Source organism: Aplysia californica, unplaced genomic scaffold (genome assembly GCF_000002075.1).
Source record: "Aplysia californica isolate F4 #8 unplaced genomic scaffold, AplCal3.0 scaffold00169, whole genome shotgun sequence".
Taxonomy (NCBI): domain Eukaryota; kingdom Metazoa; phylum Mollusca; class Gastropoda; order Aplysiida; family Aplysiidae; genus Aplysia; species Aplysia californica.
Genome location: NW_004797439.1, coordinates 46,736 through 67,174, shown reverse-complemented (window position 1 = coordinate 67,174; position 20,439 = coordinate 46,736). Strand labels below are relative to the sequence as shown.

Here is a 20,439-nt window from a genome sequence, read left to right as displayed (position 1 = left end):
GGGAGAGCTAAAATTTCATGGCAGATGATTAAGCTTTGAGCATTGCATACGTTTGTATAAATCCAGATCCTTAGCTAGTTATCCTAAAAATTCCAATATCAAGGTATAAATAAACATGTAGGTGGGTGCACTACTGAAACCTGACAGTGCTTTCTATAATGGCATAGCCCCTCTGACAGAGTGCTCACACAACTTTACTGTAATGTGTTCATTGTCCTAAAAATTTGAGCAGTCGGAAAATACAAAAGCTAAAGAGCATTAATTTAGACAAAGAGCTACATCATTATCTTGGACAAAAAACATGGAGCAACGTTTTATTCTATTTTCCATGTTTGGACCTGCAGTTCTTTCTTTGTCATACAAAAAAATCCTTAGTCAGTCTGCAACAATGCAACAACTCTGTCACAAGTAGCGCTGCTTGTATAGCAGGAGCACGACTTTTACCATCTCAAGACTCTGCAAGCTTTACCACCTGTCTTCCACAGCACGACACACCACACAATCATAAGCACGCACAGGGGAAGGCCCGGAGGCCAGAAAGTCTGAACACCAGGAAGACCACGTCGATCTATCACAAAGGTATACAACACACATCAGAATCAAAAGGAACGAAAAGAAAACCATACCACACCAAGATGGTGTTGTACGTACATCGCCTCAATATATATATACACTCCTGTCATTAATGTATTTGTAAGAAAATATATTGATTATTTTGTGCTTCATATTCTTTTCCTTTTTGTTCATAAATAAATCAAGAATACAAACATATCTCATTTGCTTGTATAGTAAATTTCAGTTTGTGTCATCTTTCGTTACTCTCCTTTATCACAGCAATGTCAAACGTGGTCAAATTGACATAAAGCAACATGATTGCAGTTAAAAAAGTATAAAACACAAAAAAACAAAAAAAAAAGCAGGAAAGAAAATCCCAGAGTTTTGTTTTGGTCGACGTACTGTATATCTACATATCACACAGAATGAACTACATTTTGTCACTCTTGGGTCAATAAAAAATCGGTGATCGTCTGTGCAAAAACTAACCTCTAACAGTCTTGAAATAGACATAGTTAACATCATAAACATGAGTATACTCACATGTATAAACATATATAATATATATATATATATAAATGGATCTATAGACAAGGATATCATATCGGGCTCGGCAAAAGGGCGACAAAGACCACAACAAGTTTCCCGACAGGACACCCTTTTCCAGGCGCCCATGTTAACCATTTTTCCGACACCACTTTTTGTGTTAACAACCGAAAGAACAAATGATTTCTGCTTGTGCAGCTCAACTAGTCAGTGCTTTTCTGCCACTGACAGGAGCTGAAGTATATTTTCCAAGAGAACAACAATAATACTGAAAAGATCCTATCTTATTTTTAAGCAACATGGAACCCAAAATGTTGTTGTAGTCGTTGTTATCAATCCAGCAACAGCTGGGCCCTCATTCTTCAGTCCAATGCCATGTAATGATAAGTGCATGTTTACCGCAGTTGCTGTAATATTTCATAGAGTGAGGGGAACCCTTAAAAAAGTTTTGTGACTTGCAGATAAAGTACCTGTCGGCCTACCTAATCATGTCTGATAGGACCTGATCATAAAGTTGGCATGGCAAAAATATCAAGTAGCTCCGATCTAAAGTTGTGCTCAAAGTTCAGCAGGCCCAGCTGATTGATTCAACTTACCACTTCAAACCTACCACATCGGGAGGTTTTTCTCGGTCTCATCTTCCCCACCACAGTTGCGTTTGCCCTACATCTCTATAACAAAGTCCATCAAATCCAATCTACATTAAATCCTTCACCATTACTACATCATACCACTCTACTAGGTGGGCAACTAAATATATATCTATGTATATATATAATAAAAACTGTACACAGGGTTTCTTGATAACAATATTCACCTACAGTTCCAGCTAGCCATTTGGCGTACAACTCTACGCTCAGAGAATGTATCATCATGTGACGCACTTGGTACAAATCATTTTAAGAGAAAACCAGCACACCCCGATTCAAAGCAAAACATGCCATCTTGGCTACAACAAACCAAAACACAAACAATATAATTCATTTAAAAAATGACAAATTAATACCAAGTTCTACTTGGGAAACAATTAAGGAACACCAATAAAACAGCAGAAAAGACAACAACGAGCAAAAATATTCACAACATATTTCGTTCTAAAATCTATTAATAGTAACCAGAATGGAATTTAAAAATCGCTGACTTAAGGGACAACAATACTCACAACACACATCACTCTAGAAGCGGAGGTACCGGTGTATACACATCTAAATTTTGTGCAACATTTTCAGATCCAAATCACTTGCTGAACATATATTATTATAATAAAAGACTGAAGCAGACGGAAACAGCTTCAGGAAATGCCGACAAATTCCCTTGTAGCAAGAACACACGGTGCGCAGAAAGACCATTTTGTGAATCAGCAAGCATGGCAACAGGATTGAGCTGGCTATGTACAGAGCAAACCAAACAAAATATATATTCAAATATCCACTCAGACAAAAATAGCGTTGTTTTTTTCTTTTAAAAATACATCACATTGTCTCAATACACGCAGAGAATAAAGAGATCTTTGCAATAACTTGCGATATGCATAATGGGCTACCAGTTGGTCAGCGATCAACGCGGCATGGTAACAAGAGCAAAGGCTCAACACATAGCAAAATGGTGCACAAATCTGAAACAACAACAACAACAACAATAACAGCAACAACAACAACAACAACAACAACAACCCAGCAAGACTGGGGAAGAATTACTTTTAAGAGGCATGGGAATGGTAGAAGCCATCAAAGCTGTGTACAATAAGCATAAAAGCAAAACTAGCAAACCTGAGTGCCGAAGCTTCTAACATCATTCATGCCAACTCTATTCTACGATCAAAGGAAGTTGGTATCTAGATAAAAGTTCATGAATGTATGCATAAACAGACACAACAAAAAGCCACTCTATCCATGTGTTCTAAAGTCATTCTAAAGAAATTACTGCTGTCACAGGGGAAAACAAAATAAACTAGTAATAACTCATCTCAAGTTCTCTACAAAATGGATCTAGAAATACAAATCATGGCAATAACTTTATATGATTGCCTTAATAAAGGAGATCTACAGTTTGTATGATTTAATGACACAGGAAGTTTATGTGAAAAAAGGAAAAAAATAAAGAGCAATCTCTCAAAGAATCAGTACAAAAAATCTCATTGTTCTCAAAAGAATATTATTATTTGAGTGTTAAAATAAATGCTACTGATGGGATCAAGAGAACGGAGCCACTAACTATTTTTGATGACAAACAATGGAAAATTTCGGTCAGGACAGCAATGTCCTGGTCATTAATTATACTTGAACAAGACAGAAAAACTAAACAAAATTTTTGGCAGGCTTATCCTGGTAGGGCTAAGTAGCAAAATTTCATTTCATTAGTTACATCTCCGAGTTGTCAAAACCAGTTGATGACATACAGATTTGTGTTGGTATTTCTGGGAAAAGGAATGTCAATTCTTGAAAAAGCAAAGCTTTTTAATATAACGTTTCCTTACAGTACCAGTGAAAACAAACTACTGTGAAATGCTTTCACTCTTTGGGACAAAATTGCCATGTAAAACAAATTTGCTCCCACCGTAAACATTGTCAGGCCAACCCATTTCACATCCAGCTATGCAGACACCAACAGATCATAAACTAGAGGTTTCACATTGTAAAGCCAAGTACAATTCTCTGTCACCATCAAGCAGTTACTGATTATGTCATCAAACAACTAGAAATTTGCTTTAATATCATTTTGCTTTTCTATGTTCATGTGTCAATCTATACGTTCTGGATTTAGATCGACATCAACTGCTGAGTGTAAAACTCCGCCATACGCCAATTTGAAAAGAGATGTATGACTGCGGAGTCTGACACTGAGCATGTGACACGCAATTATAATAAACTAGCCAAAGTTTAAAAATTTGTCGCTAATTGTTCATGAAATGTGTGTCATTTTGATTTGTTTTCAGATGGTAATCTGTTCCCAAGTACATTAAGTCATTATACCATCAGAACTTGAGAAGCAACAACACTGTGTGTCACAAGATTTTTTTTTCTCCCAACAAAAAACCCTCAATTGTTTAATCCCTCAAAAGCTCCAACTATGAACTACTGCACAAAAGTAATCATCATCATCATCATCAAATGCCAGATCTGCGACAGACATCGACAATCATGGCTCTCCACTTATTCCTTTGCTCGGATACTCTAAAAAAAAAAGCTACATGATCCTGACCTTTCTCTGTCACTCGACTTAATTAAAAGATGAAAATAACTCTTTCAGACCATCACAACCAAGAAAAAAACTGAAACTTAATTAAATAAATATATACAAAAACAAACTTTCTCGAGTAAAAATTAAAAACGTAAAGACTTACATCTTTACTGGTGAGCTAGACTGAAGTTTGTCTAGCTCCCGTGAAGTAAATACTACCTTCTTCATCACAGCGCTTGGCTCACATGAGACAGCTTCCGGAATATTTACATAATATGTGCTTCACATATCTTAACAATCACATAATAAAATGGCAACAAATATACAAATGACTACACCATGACCGTCAATTTTATGGAAGGTGCAGTCAGAGTTCAATCAAGTGCGATACTATGACTCTCTCCTCTCATTAGTAGTGTGCAGTGTTTTAAGCCAAGTAATGAACTGTTTAGTAACATCAGCTGACTTTGACATGAGACCAAGTGTCCAAATACCCCCACCCCCCAAAAAGCCTACTACCTGAACACTACCTAAAAAAACCCTACTATTTAAAACAAAAACAAAAACAAACAACAAGAACAAGAAAATATAACAGTGTAGACCACATCTAACTATAATTCCAATCTAACATTGTTGACCCATATTTAGGAAGTTGTCTGCCTGGGAAGCCACATTAATCATATCAGAGTGTTACTTTGTTCTACAAAAACTTGCATCCTCAACACTTAATTATCAATTTTATAAATAATAAAAAGCATTTGTATAGCGTAAATTCCCACAGAACAGCAAGCTCTTCGGTGCTGTACAATCTATACTATTACCTCAGCAGACTTGACAGCATTCTGAAACAATCTAATTTTTCCCGGAAGCATACAGTGCAAGCTGCCATTTTACAGGTGTTAAAACACTAACATACTGACAAGATCTTCCGCTGTCTCTGGCTGGGTACTAATTCACACTTGGGTGAAGTGAGGAAAATTCATGATTACGAGTCCGGTAGTACTATTCTTACCACTAGACTACTCATGCTACATACTCCGAAGCCATTTTACATACAGCTTAAGTCAGCGCACTCATAGTTTAATACGGTCACCAGTCATCCCTGGCACTGTTCTCAAAAACCTTTATCTCAAGTCTCAGTTTTGACAATGCAACACTTTGCTTGGGCACAACATGAGCATAATTTGGACACTATCTACAGAATTTGGACTATCCAATGCACCAAGGTCCCATCATCCTCAGAGTTCATCGAGTGAAATGCTGCCTAACTTCATAAAAAGGTATCAAATGTTGATACAGGATAGATTATTTGGGAGATGAGCCTTGAGCTGTTAACAGCCCTGCTTCTCAATCAAAGCCAACATGGGCTGTGCAGGATACCAGGATACTAACCACTGCAACAGATGGGAACACATTATAATACAATATCTTTCCCACGATGAAATCAAACTCAAGTCTTTTGAGAAGATGAGCTAAGAGCCTAACTTTCCACTACTACACAACACCTCAGATGCTGACGGTCTACCTCAGTATATTTTGTGTCAAAGTAAAAAAAAACAGGGACACAATTGTATCAGTTCTCTGTACATGTAAGAGCATCCCACCTCCCAAATGTATCAGTGGCTGTGTCAACCACAAAGCCATCAGAAACAGCACACGTGCTGAGCACATGTACAGAACAAAAGAAATAATAATAAATAACAATGATAACAATTGAAAAAAAGAATACTACTACTACTATTACTACTAATTGCATTTACAAAGCCCATATCCTTGCTCTACAGCTTGCTCTATGCGTTTTACAACTATTATAACCCTAGCAGACCCTGGAGCACTCAGAAACATACTCGGCTTCCCGGATAGCATACAGTGCAAGCTGCGGATTGCACGTGCTCAAACATAAACAAACTGACAAGATCTGTTGCTATCTATAAGCTGGGCAGCCATTCCCATCTGGGTGAAGTGAGGAAAGTTTGTGTAAAGGGCCTTTTTACTAAGGACTAAACGTTGGGCCCTTGATGAGATTCGAACCCACAACCTAATGGCCATCCATGCCTAAATAGAATAAACACCTGCACACTACACAACACAAACTGTTGCTCAACAAATGATCGCGCAGCTTTTGAAAATTGAAAAAGCCAAAACAAAAAAACACAAAAAACCCAACAAAAAAGCAAAAGAAAACAATGGTAAAAAAGCAAGCAATGTCTCCATCACCATCTCAACCCTTCCCAATACCTCCAAAGTGTAAAAACAAAACACAAGATAAAAATCTGGTCCCTGTTCTCACCAATTTCTCTTCGTGTGTTCAGAACTGTGCTCACTTGAAGCCAACAACAAAGCAATGGAGAAATAACAGTCGAAGACAAGTAGAAAACAGTGAATGTCAACTAAACTTTCAGGCTCTAAAAAAAACCCCCACAAAAGGAAAACAAAAGCAAAGCAAACTTTCTAGCTCTCTGCCAGCTCACAAACTTCCTACTGTCCACAACTTTCATTCTTTACTGGGGCAAGCCAGGAATTTTGTCCTATCTAACTGTCTCTCGAACTACAGTACCATCACAGGCAACTAAACTTTGTAAATAAAGGCAAAGGCTTGCCAATATTTCTAAAAACAAAAACTACTGTACAAAACAGCTAAGAGGGTTTCTGTTTATCTCAACTCTAAAACCCTACAAGCTTCTTTCACTAAATCATGAAGAGCTGATTGAATGTTTTCCAAGACCAGCTACATCCAAGATCAATGATATGTCTTTGCCATCACACATCTAGGTATTTGTCTGTCATAAAATGAAGTTAAAAAGAAAAGCAGCTGTTAAGTATGGTACTTTTGTCATCAAAACAAATCTCGAGATGGTTAAAGACTTTGATAAGTACACAAGACAGTGCAATGCAAGAGGTGGCTATCATTTTCTTACTCAGGTGATCGGGCCACAGCTGGTATCAGCAAAAAACCTTGAGATAATAAATATTTTATATAACATATGCATATATAATGTCATAGATATTCATCTTTCAGACCATATCTTGGACAGTCATGTTTTGGAAAATCACCACGTGTATTGCTGAAGACAAATGACTTCTGGCATCATATATCGACTAGTGCATGATGGAAAAAAGTCTTTGGGCGCAGCAAAATGTCTTATAAATGCGAACTTCTATATAACGCTTTTCGTTTCTATTCTTGTATCTGCAGCTTCATAGCTGGACAGAAAATACAATCCACAGCTTGTTCAGAACTAGCCACACTATATCACATGTCCCTTGAAGATCAGCACGCGCTGCAACTCCAAAAAAGTGTATGTATCACTTGATGTGGTGAGATAAGCCTGATGATTCCTCCACCAATAACAAGTGTGATGAGTAGCAGTAGCCACAGTGAGTGTCTTTTTGTGCCGTATACTTTTGTCAGATTACAGGTGTATTTTAGTACTAGAAAGGATGGCTGTACGATGAGGTAACAGTGTATATCTTTGCTAATAAAAATCTTACAACCGTCCTCATTTTTCTTTCTTCAATGCTTATCTAATTTTGTCATTAGTCTCCTGTTTCATGTTTAGTTTCATCTACAGACAAAATCTCTCACAACAGATAAGTTTTACTTGCAATATTAATTAAATTCTTTTTTATAATCAGATTTTGTTGTTGGGATAGTTTTAATCCTTCTGTTTCAAATATACATAAAATTTGCATCTTGGTACAAACAAAAACAGTTTTGTCATGGCACTTTATCGCAAGATGCAGCTCTTCATATTCTGGTTGAGAGTTGTTTTTTGTTTTGTTTGTTCTAAAACTCCTAAAATTTCAGGAAAAATGGAATACTTCAATGTCTTGTAGTTGTACAATACACAGAACATAAGTCTTATCATTGATATCGGTTAATTTTTCTCAGCTTAATTTATGAGACTTTAAACTTCACAGAACACAAGTCTTATCAGAGATATCGGGTAATATTTCTTAGCTAAATTTACAAGACGTAAGTCTTCACAGAACGCAAGTCTTATCACTGATATTGGCCAATTTCTTCCAGCTTAATTCACGAGACTTTAAACTTCACATAACACAAGTCTTATGGAGAGATATCAGGTCATTTCTCCCAGCTTCATTTACGAGACATATGTCTATGGTTACAGAGCAGTCCCAGTAAAAAAGAACAAGCCTCTTCATCACACACACAAAAATCACAGCCTGCTAATTATAGCACATCATGGCACATGACAAAACAAGCATGACCCCATAGGCTTTTGCTGACCTTTGGGAGGAAATGATTATTTAGTTCATCACATGGTCATTGCTTCTCTGTGACATCATAAGGGTCGAGGACACATTTTCAGGGCTGACAATGTGGACATATTCAGACTACACCCCACCATACAAGCATCTATGGAAACGCAACAACTATGAAAAGACATTTGGCGCTGACATGGCAGAAACGGTGTGAAATACACCAACTACTCCACACACACACACGGTCAACAAGTTTTTATTATCTTCGCTTCAGAATTTTGGGCGTGTACTGGGTAGCTGCAGAAACAATGCTGACCTTCTCCGCACCGCTTGACTGCTGGGGGGGATTACAGTTCGAATCTCCCTTCCCAGAAGATGGAGGAGTCTGTTCTTCGATGATTTCTCCATCCCCTTTGTCTTCCTCCGCTTTACTGGCCGGCTCTGTCGTGACTTTCGTATCATCCTTTTTACTGTCACTGTTCCCGTCTGCTGCTGCTGCTGCCGTGGTAGTGGCGCTGGGAGTGGTGGCGCTAGCAGCTTCTGCAGCAGACGGCTGAATGTACGGGGTCAAGTCCACAGGGTCTGTGAGCTCCACTTCGCTGTGGCTGGTCAGTTTCGGGTTCTCCTTGTCGGCCATCTGCAGGGCTGCCCACTGGGCCGTGCGGGCCAGCCGGGTGTGAACACACAAGTGACCGATACTGGCCGCCAGAGCTGTCACATCTGTGGAGTGGACAAATGCTGCTGGATTATATACATACTTATATATATATGTGAGGAGTGCTGACAAAATGAGTTAATTCTCGGATTTTATCTCTACAAACACAGATAGTAGTGGACAAATGCTGCTGGATTATACGCATATTTATATATATGTGTGAGGTGTGCTGACGAAATGAGTTAACCCATTCAGTGCTGATCGCTCCAGCAGTGAACTTCCCTCATATACTGGGCAGTTTTGTTATGGCAACATGAAATTAGGTCTACCCAGGAAGATAACCCTAGATCTAGCGGGCTCAATGGCTGTTCAAGCAGAAAAAAATGTCTCCTTGACCTTTCCCATAATGCATCACGATAGGTTCAAATAATTTGGCATGTAGTAGATAAAGTAATTCTCTCTATAAAGATAGCGAGGCAGAATGCGAAAATACTCGTCGCTAGTATGTGGACGGGGCCCAGGTTTTGCGAGTATTCTCGTCTGTAGTACTGAATGAGTGAATTCTTGGATTTTATCCCTGCCAACTCAGATAGATTCATCAAATTTATCAGTTTTATTGATACAATTTATATATGAAATGATAAAGACACGTTTGATTTGAAGAAAATGACATCAGTTAAAAATCTACAAATTTGATGTGTCTATTCTCTATCCGCGGATTGCGAAAAGTAACTCATTTTGTCAGCACACCTCACATAATATACATATTAACCCTTCACATCTACTCCTCAGAAATCGCCCTGTCTCAGTTAACAGTTTTGCTCACAGTGACATGAAAGAGCTTTTTACTTTACTTTACTTTTATCCGCCGCTTATACCCTTTTGGGTGTCACGGGAAGAAAGAGACGTCTCTCTGTCGCCAGCCGGAGAGCTTGGGTCAGGGGGATGCCGTGGGTGGTTAATGTTTCCCTGACTCCATCTATCCTGGTCTTTCTCGGTCGCCCTCTAGCCTTGTTGCCATCGAATTTTTGGATGTAGGCACATTGTGCTGGATGGTGTGTTGGTAATCGTAGAAGATGTCCGAACCATTTGATTCTTTGGTGTTGGATGTGACGCATGACTTCATTTGTGCCCACCATTTTACGGATTACAGAGTTTCTAATTTTGTCTCGCCTGGTCTTGTTTACTGCTTTTCTAAGGCATCGCATTTCACATGTTGTAATTCTTTGCCCTAATGTCTTGCTCGTGGTCTATGTTTGGCATTGATAGGTGAGTGTTGGGATGAATATGGTGTTGATCATTTTGAGTTTTGTTGTCATGGGCAGAGCTGGTTGTACCGGAGAACAAGTACTCCGGTACTTGTACTTACGTTACAATTTTCGGTACTTTTACTGTACTCCGGTACATTTTGAGAACCAGTACTTTTACTGTACTCCGATACTTTTTATAAAAGTACTTTTGAGTACTTTTCAAGTACATTTTGAGTACTTTTGAAGCTTAATGAAAGAATAAGTGCCGACATTTCCGATCATAATTTACGGAACAAACACCCGGGCGGGCACAGCCGATCAACCAAAAGTTAAAAGTTGAGATTAAAGAACTGTCCGTCGCGTCAAAGATCAGCCACTCTTGTGAAAGTGATCACATGCGCTGTAAAACTCCATGAAACGGTACAATGATCCCCAGACGGGATCACACCGAGGTGTGAACTGACCGATGGGCGTTTCTTTTCCCCAAACATCGCACTCACATCTGAGCTCGCCACCTGAACTTTCATCCCTCGCTGGGTGGGTTGGGCCTACAAGTTCGCTCCAGGCAGGATCACATGAACTGTGAACTCTTCCCTGACCATTGAAGTTGAAGGCAGTTTTTCTCTATTCCCGAAATTGCGAGACAGCCTGAATTTTAATTGGTTTGGTCACAGCGTAATGGTACGTAACGACAAAGGCGGGGGGGACTCAATCAGAGATGGAAGGCTACAGTTTTTGGACAGGTAAAGGGGAGGGGCAACTGGATAAACGTAGATAAATATCTCGAGACGATATGCTAATGAGTGTACGGTATAATATTATGGCTTGCCTCATGCCACCATGCTACTGTGATTGGTCATCAAGGATGACCACTCTTAGCTCGCCATATATGTCATAAACCTACCCAGGGGTCACGTCAGTTCTTAGGTCACTGTAGATTCTTCCTTAGCTTCGTCGGGCTAAGATCCCGTATTTCCCTTGCTCCCGAGCACTGGGATCTTAGGCGGAGACTACTGTAGTAGAGAATTTTTGGTTACACTACACTTACTAGACTCTAGGAAATTACATGTAGGCATATTTTGGTTTGCCGTGGGCACCGTGGACTACACAGTGTGACCAAAATCTGTCTTACCACTATTATAATCAATTGAAACTGAAACTGAGTTCTCGATGTATATCAATCTAACAATTTTTTAGGCTACCTAAATTTCTTTTTTCCTTTTTTTTTTGTGGTTTGTGCTTAAGGCTACCTTGATTCCTTGAGGATTTGTTAAAGAAGAATTCAAAGCACTTTTTTTTTGCTGTCCATTTTCATCAATTTTTTTATTTTCTTAGATCAACTTTGTCTCTACATTTTGCAATTTTGATACTTTTCCTACTTTCCGACCTCTTGGACTGACTTACATTTGTTCATATTGTCTTGCTCAAACAAATTCTATTCATAATATCACTTGCTCACTAGTTGCGTCTGTTTGTTTGCTGGGTTTTTTTTTCAATTTCACGGATAATTTCCACCTACATTCAGTGCGTATATTCAAATGCTTTGTATACTGTTTACATTATTAGTAATAAATGGCCGAATTTTAAAAATATACTAGATATGTTATTCAATATGATGTTTTGCATTAGCACTGAAGTTTTTAGCATATTAGCAGAAAGTACTCAAAATGTACTCATAAGTACTTTTTAAAAAAGTACTTGTACTCAAGTACATTTTACAGGAAAGTACTTTTACTGTACTTAAGTACATATTTTAGATTGTACTTAAATTTGTACTTAAGTACCTTTTTAAAAGTACTTTAACAGCTCTGGTCATGGGGATGTTAGGATGTTTCAGTAGTGGAGTAAGCTAGTAACTAACATTATTGGCCTTTTGTACTCGTGTTTTAATTTCTCTGTTCAGTCGCCCATCCTCTGTGAATATACTTCCGAGGTACTTAAATTCTTGGACCTGTCTGAGACTGTTGTTGTTGATGTGTATCCTGAGAGGTTCTGGCTTTCTGTTTACTTTCATTTTCTCTGTTTTGTTGATGTTGATCTTCATGTCGTAGTTGTTACATTCCTCGTTTAATCTGGTGGTGTGGTGTTGGAAACTTCGTTCATCTTTGTGTGCCAGGCTTTGGTCATCAGTAAAGAGTAATTCATTTAGGGCGTCTGGTTCTGTGTTGGCCTCTTTTGTAATTCTATCCATATATATGATAAACAGTAGTGGTGATAAGACACAACCTTGCCTTACTCTGGATGTTATCTCGCACCATTCTGTGAGTCCCTCTGACGTTCCTACTGCACTTATGGTGTTCTCGTAAATGGCACGGATGTTATCTAGAAGTTGGCCTCTTACACTTACACTACAGTGTAGTTTTCGAGTTCCTTCCTCAGCTTGTTTCTGTTGAAAGAGCAGCTATCAAAATAGCAAAGAATATAATGCTATAACTACTTAAGACTCATATAACCACTGCTAGATTCCACAGGCTATTTCTCAGAGTGCCAGAAGAGAGCCCATGACTTCTAGCTTGCATATTCAGCACTCATATTTCTTGATCAACTAGCCCACCTAGTTGCAATGGTCGCACACAACAAAATATCCGGTGGGTCATTGGCAGGTGCTCTGACGTGGTTTCCTTTTTCTTTCCTATCAAACATCTATTATCCCTCTATTCTTTGTATGTTATTATCTAGTAACACCTCTAATCTTCGGCATTTATATGACCTATTTGTGTTGCAAGTGCCGTAAAACTCTTACTAAAACAGCATACCTTTATCATCGGGCTGCCTGGGAACCCCTGCTCGCTGCCGATTGGCTGAGTTGACGATCTCGTCTTTACGACTGGCCTGTACACGTTTGATACTCTCTAACCACAGGTCCAGAGTGGAGTGGACGTTAGCATGGACACTGATGCTGCGCAGTTTCTCCATCTTTTCTACCAGTGTAATGATCTGTATATGAAACAGCAAACATATGTATAAATAAAAATAATAATAAATGCGTCAAGACACTGTGGAATCAGGAGCTCATCAATTTTTGGGCTGTAAAGTCAAGAATTAAATTAATATTGCAGATGAATCTTAAGTGTTTTGAAAGATTTTGTCAGTAAATGGAACAAAATAGTAGACAAATGAATGACAAATAAGCATTGAAGTGAGAAAAAAGTTGTTGGTATCATCATAAACCTTGTTCATTTGTCTCGCTTTAGGTGAAAAAAATGACCATCCAAATTAAATAGAAGTCGAGATATTTGCAACTGAAGCAGGTGAGGGCCACCTAGTACAAAGATTGAATTAGAGAGATAATGGTACAAAGAGATTAAAAGTGTTACAAGAGAGCAACAAATACATAAAAGAAGGAGGAGAAATCAGGATGATAGATGTTTGATAGGAAAGATTATGGAGCAAGCTACACTGCTGCACCCACCAATCACCCACCATAAGGGTATAATAGAAATGGCATCACTAAAACAAACATTGGAATGACCAAAACAAAACTGATGCTGCAGGCTTGCCAACTTTTTCAAATCCCAATCAGGGAAACCCATAGTTAAAACATCAGATTATGTTACAACAAACAAAATAACATCAAGGGGGACTGGTTTTTGGTGGACCGTATGTTATGGCTTTTCGGATTTCCTATTGATGAATTCGGAACAGTCCTGGGAAATTTGGAATAGTTGGCAAGTTTGCTGCTGCCATCAAAACAAAGACACGGGCATAACCAAAGCAATATTGATACTGCCAAAATAAAAACATGGGCCTGACCAAAACAATATTTATGCTGCAAACACAAAAACATGGGCATGACAAAAACAATATTGATGCTGCCAAAACAAAAACACGGGCATGACCAAAACAAAACTGACCCGAGCATGCTCCCGGAAGGAATCCACAATGAGTCTATCCACCCGTGAAGGGTTGGATGGCAGCCGAGGGATGGGGATGGAGTTGGTGCTGGACACTTTCTTCCCAGGATTTTGTCGTGCTAACTCAGCCTCCGTCTGGAGACAGAAAAATATTAAGGATTATACTTGTAACTTAAAAATAATAATTGCATTCATATAGTGCATTATCCACCCACGCTCTGCAGTATGCTCTATGCTCTTTACAACTATTAAAAGACCCCAAGTATGAACAAACAACAACAGAGGGACAAGAGCATCATTTCACTACCATCCCTCCCCCCCAAAAAACCCCACACGCCAAAACCACTTACACAATTAATGAGGATATGAAATATAGAATTTCTTGACAAAAAGAGAAGGAAGACGAGGAGGAGGAGATGGAGAAGAAAGAAAAAAAGAACAATAAACAGGACAGAGAAGACTCAGAAGCTGATTACGAATTAGAGATATCAAGTACAATCATAGACATGCACATCTACAGCAAGAAACACTTTATCCAGACCACTCCCGTAAACCCTGAGAGGAGCTGTTACCTTTTTCCTCTCCTTCTCTACAGCCTTGAACTGCTCGTAACATTCCTCCAGTCGGGTGTGAAGCTCATTAGATGGACCACTCCTGGAAATAAATGGACGACATGTCACAACTTGTCTGCCAGCGTTTTTAAAGAGTACAGTATAAATACAATAATAAAGAAATAAATGACTCTTATTTGTCCCGGAAGGGCACATTGGTTTACAATGGCAAACATACATATACATACATAAATACATCATTATAAATACATACATACATAAATACATAATTATAAATACGTACATACATAAATATATGCATAAATACATACATAAATACACAATATTACACAAATTTTATACACAACAGTTTACAATCATGCCACTGTCAGTTGCCACTGTGCAGCGCCCTGTATTTTTTAGCTAGGGTTGTCGGGTCTTTCTCAAGGACACACCCCAGTGACCACCCATCTGATCCCCGTGTCACCGACACTTGCTTGACATTACTTGAGCCTAAACTCACTACTAACTTAGCCACTGGAGCCCACGTGTAGTACATGCAGTTTCTACAGTTGTACAGGAGAGCAAAAAACTGAAGGTTGTGACCAAGAAAACAAACTCTTTACAAACATCCCAAGTTAATATTTTTAAGAATACAATTTCGATAATAACTTGCTTATTATCTTTGAAAGAAATGTTGTTTTCTTGGTAACAACATTCATTTTTTTTTAGCTCTCCTGGAAAAATGTAAAGCTAAAGACTGCATACACTGCACTTTTTAAAACGATGGCAGTTGTAATACAGTATTTGAGAGACAAGCTGGCAAAATGAGTTACTTCTTGCAATCCACGTTTTTAGACATCAGATGAAAATCAAAGCAGGGGCTGAATTTGTATATTTTCAACGGATGCCACTTTCTTAAAGTATTACTTTAACATACCTTAATCATTTCACACAAATGAAGTGTTCAAACTCTCCTATAAAATGACAAATCTATATCTATTGGGCCGAAATCTGAAATGTAACCAATTTGTCAGCCTGCCTTACCTTAGTCACTTAAAGGCAAAATGAAGTGAAAGGACTAGTCACACTTCAAAACAACTTTATCATAATACCAGACCGAATCCAAAAGGGATAATGTTCTTCAACATGACTCAAGCAAACCTCACTTTGATTTTTTAGTTCTAGTAAAAGTTTTACGGTACTTGCAACACAGTTAGGTCATATTATATATAAATGCAAAAAGATTAGAGGTGTTACTAGAGAATAACATACGAAGGAGAGATAGATATGAACGATAGATGTTTGATAGGAAAAAAGAAGCAACATTTAAGTACAAAGAATTACTTGAGAAAAAGATGTTTGATAGGAAAGAAGGAACAAACCACACCAGAGCACCCTTCAACCAACCAATCACTCCTCACTGTGATAGATAGTTTAACGATTGATTTGTTTGTTTGAGTAAAGAGAAGCACATCGACACAATAATGGTCATTTAAAGCTAGGAAAAATGGGAAAAAGTAAGACAGACAGACAGACAGAAACAACAGAGGGGAAAGTAAAGATTAAGTAGGATCTACCAGTAGGGTCCTTCAACCACCCACTTAACAACTGAGATAAGACATCTCATAGAATATACAACTTGCCTGAAATGTCGCATGTTAGGAATCAGAGGATGCACTCCGAGGAAGGGGTAGCTGGTGGGGTCGTAGAGTACGTCACCGATGTACGGTGAGTGAGTCATCCGGCCCATAGCCTCCACGGGTACGAACTCCACCCCGTCGCGACGCATCCCAGCACCGTGCACCGTTGGATTGAGCAGTGCGGTGGGAGCAGCGGCGTGCACAGCATTCAGCATCAGAGGGTTGGAGTGCATGGCGTTGATCAGAGCTGCTTGATAACCTGGGACCAGAGAATAAAATAATAATAATAATAATAAAATTATTAGTAACAAAATTATAATAATAATGATAAATATAATAATATCAGTAGTAATAATAATAGTAATGATAATAATAATTAAGATCATGGAAGAAAAGACTTTTGAGACCTGTCCAAAGCAAAGGTCAGAGACTCGGAGGTTGAGCTTTTTCACACCACGCCCCCTCCCTTTGGAACGCTTTACCAGCTCATCTACGAGAGTCTACCACCTTTACAAAATTAAAATGAGCTCTTAAAACACATTTGTTTTAGTCCAGCTTCAATCTGTAGTTTCTGACATTCCCAATACAAATATTATTATGTTTTCTCAGTATCTACTACGTTCTCTCAGTATCGTTAATTCATGCTGTTCTGTTCTGTAATAATTTATGACTGTGTGATGTCATCAATGTATACGAGGGTGTCTGGGTAAGTTTTGTGGGATTGTCTTTACTCAAGGATGTACTGGAGAGAGAGGTAGAGAGAGAGAGAGAGAGAGAGAGAGAGGGAGAGAGAGGGAGAGAGAGGGAGAGAGAGAGACTGAGACAAAGAGAGAGTGAGAGAGAGAGTGAAAGTGAAAGAGGAATACTATAGGAGCTGTGCGCTGCATATGTTCTTTGTATTATAGTACAGCCCATTGAGCACTTCTTCGTGAAAAAGCGCTATATAAATGCAATTTATTAATTATTATTATAATTATTACTGACCTCCTGGGTACTGCATGAGTGCTTGCTGCAACAGCTGATGGTAGACAGCCTGGGTCCGCGGGTCCCGTAGCAACATTTCTTCAATCAGCCGCTGCTTGTCCCCTGCTCCCCCTAGCTTGTTGGCCTCGCCCACACCCGTGGGGTCAGAGGTCATGCCCGAGCCCAGGTGGGGGTTCACACCAGGGGGAAGGTTCAAGTTTTGTCCTGATGGTATTATAAGAAGTGCTCAGAGCCCGTGTACTTTAATTGGGTTTGAGCGCTATATAAATGTCATTTATTACTGTTATTATTAATAAGTAAATGTGAGGTGTGCTGGTGAAATAAGTGAATCCTCGGATTTTAGTACAATGGATACAAACAGATACATGAACTTTATAGGTAAGGTTTGTGAAAGAGAGAGAGAGAAAGAAAGAGAGAGAGAGAGAGAGAGAGAAGGAGAAAGAGAGAGAGAGAGAGAGAGAGAAAGAGAGAGAGAGAGAGAAAGAGAGAGAGAGAGAGAGAGAGAGAGAGAGAGAGAGAGAGAGAGAGAGAGACGGTGAGGGGAGAGGGGGAAGGGACATAGAGAGAGATTTACAAAATGAAAACTAAACAAAACAAGAAATATATGAAAGATGGAAACTACTGGCCTCAAAGACCTACAATATTTGTGTGACTTACTGGCTCCAAAGTTCAGATGATGTGGTATGTTCGGCCGGGCCTGCATTGTGTTGAGCATACTGACCGCTCCGTTGACCCCTGGAGCGAACCTGTTAATGCCTGCATGGGCCGGGATCATGGGAGCTAGAGAGGGGTGGGGGGTGGGTGTTGTAGACATTGTTTAGTTTTAGTAAAACTTTTAAGGCACTTGCAACTCAAGTAGGTCATTTGAGCTTTGAAGGTTAGAGATGATACTAGAGAGTGGCATACAAAGAAAAGAAAGAGGAGAGTTTCTTTGTCTCAGTGAGAGTTTGATGGCACTTGCAGCACAATAAGGTCATATTATAAGAGGCGATTATTAGATGGGTTAGAAGAGAGTAACAGACAAAAAAAAGAGGGAGGCGAGATAAGGACGATAGATATTTGATGGGAAAGAAGGAGCAAACCACACCAGAGCACCCGCCAGCCATCCATTTAGAGACAAAAACAACCCAAACATTTAAATGTTATTCTAATGAGTCAAAAAAGAGCCCATATAAAATAAGGCTGAAGTATTTCATTGTCTGGCCTCGGTAAATGAGTTGAAGACAGTTTTAGTTCAAGTAGGATTTTTACTTGTATGCACACATGCACACATATAGACACAAACACACACACCCTCCCCAAAAAGTTGATAAAAATTGCCAAACAGGTGGACAAATGTATCTTCGGTCTCATTATTAATTTGGACAAGCGCCTAATTTCACCACGATGCCGCATAAATGCTTCTGCACACTGGATATGAACCCTTGTGATCTTCTTACCTGGAGAGCTGACAAAGAAAGGGTTAGGTCCCGGGGTGAAATTGACCGCTCCAGAGTTGACCATGGCTGGCAGGGGAAGTCCTCCGCCCAGTTGCAGTATCTGCTCGGGCAAGAACTGTTTCCTCAGTCCACCCTGCTTTAACTGCTGCTGTTGCTGCTGTTGTTGTTGTTGTTGTTGCTGCTGTTGTTGTTGTTGTTGTTGTTGATGGAAGCGGACCTGTTGTTGTAAATGGTTTGCGAGAAGCTGCTGTTGCTGTTGCAGCTGCAGCTGCTGAAGCTTTTGCTGCTGCTGCTGCTGGTGGTGGTGATGTTGTTGTTGCTGCTGCTGCTGCTGTTGTTGTTGCTGCTGCTGTTGTTGCTGCAACTGTTGGTTGTTCAGCCTTTCTTGAAGGATAGCAGCAGCGAGCGTGTTCGAGTCTATATTCCCAGGACTAGACATCCGTGCAGCGGGAGAAAGACCACTGCTTTGTAACTGCGAAGACACTCCCAGCTGATTGCTCGGAAAACTGGATACCTTTCCATCACCCATACCTCCTCCTCCTCCTCCCTGACCCTGACTCTGAAAGTGGTTGCTACCATTGCTGCCACCACCACCGCCACCAAAATCACCATCACCAGCGCTCATTGCGATCTTGCGTTGCTGCTGTAGACGCCCGCCCCCGTTATCCAAGTCGGACGGCGTTGTCGGAGAATCCAATATGTGGAATGGGCTGTGGGGGGCGAAGTACATGTGGTTTTTGTCTATACAACTGTACGTGTTGTTGTTGTTGTTAACGTTGTTGTTGTTGTTCACATTGTTATTATTAACATTATTATTGTTGTTGTTGTTGTTATTGCTTTGTTTCAAGGTCCCGTCCGCTGCTCGCAGGTGGCCCAAGGTCAAGTCAGAGCCTGTGTGTACGTTGGCTGTGTGGTGGTTCGCATACACGCTGTGAGAGTTCTGGAGGGTCCCGTCTGTACTCACGTGCAGGGGCTGAAGACTTGATGATGACTGCAAAACAGAAGTACAGAAATTATTATTTTTATTTAGTAGAGGTTTTACGGCACTCGCAACTGCATAAGGTCATATGAGCGCCAAGGGGTGGATGTCAACAGAGAAGTCTTTACAGGGAATCAGGCTTACTCTGCTCACCTCTGTAGCTTCAACAGCACAAAGTCTGTTTCGACTTTCAAGGCACCCCGGAAATAGCGGGTCACAAGAGAGCGACAAGTATACAAAAGAAGTAGAGGAAAAATAACAACAGTAAGGATTAGGAAAGAAAAAACAGCAGTTCCCTGTCGTAGATCAGGCACAGTTATGAGCATGACATCATTGAGTCAGCCCATTTACAATTTTACTGTGCATGAACGAGAAATGTCCCCCCCTTTGGGAATGGCCTAAAGATACTTCAGTCAGTGGCACCGCCCCGGGGGGTGTACACAAATTAAGACAATAAACAAACAAACAAACAAACAAACAGCAAGCAAAAAAATAAAACAAAACAAAACAAGCCAACTCCCCTAAAAAAAGCAAAGAAAAAAAAAGTTAAATTAATAACTGCTGTATTCAACTCCC

At 39.6% G+C, this 20,439-nt stretch overlaps 1 protein-coding gene across 1 annotated transcript in view; it reads right to left on the bottom strand.

Annotated features, from left to right (window-relative positions):
- Positions 1–736: 736 nt before the first annotated feature.
- Positions 737–20,439, bottom strand: part of LOC101851266 (neurogenic protein mastermind) — a 29,194-nt gene continuing 9,491 nt past the window's right edge. Inside the window, exons 4-11 of the mRNA XM_005097973.3 lie at positions 18,885–19,875; positions 18,103–18,225; positions 17,446–17,649; positions 16,465–16,720; positions 14,840–14,921; positions 14,268–14,402; positions 13,170–13,350; positions 737–9,228 (exon numbers count right to left, since the gene is read on the bottom strand). Of these exons, the coding sequence (XP_005098030.2) occupies positions 8,768–9,228; positions 13,170–13,350; positions 14,268–14,402; positions 14,840–14,921; positions 16,465–16,720; positions 17,446–17,649; positions 18,103–18,225; positions 18,885–19,875 (2,433 nt within the window). The 3' untranslated portion in view covers positions 737–8,767. The remainder of the gene's footprint in view (positions 9,229–13,169; positions 13,351–14,267; positions 14,403–14,839; positions 14,922–16,464; positions 16,721–17,445; positions 17,650–18,102; positions 18,226–18,884; positions 19,876–20,439) is intronic.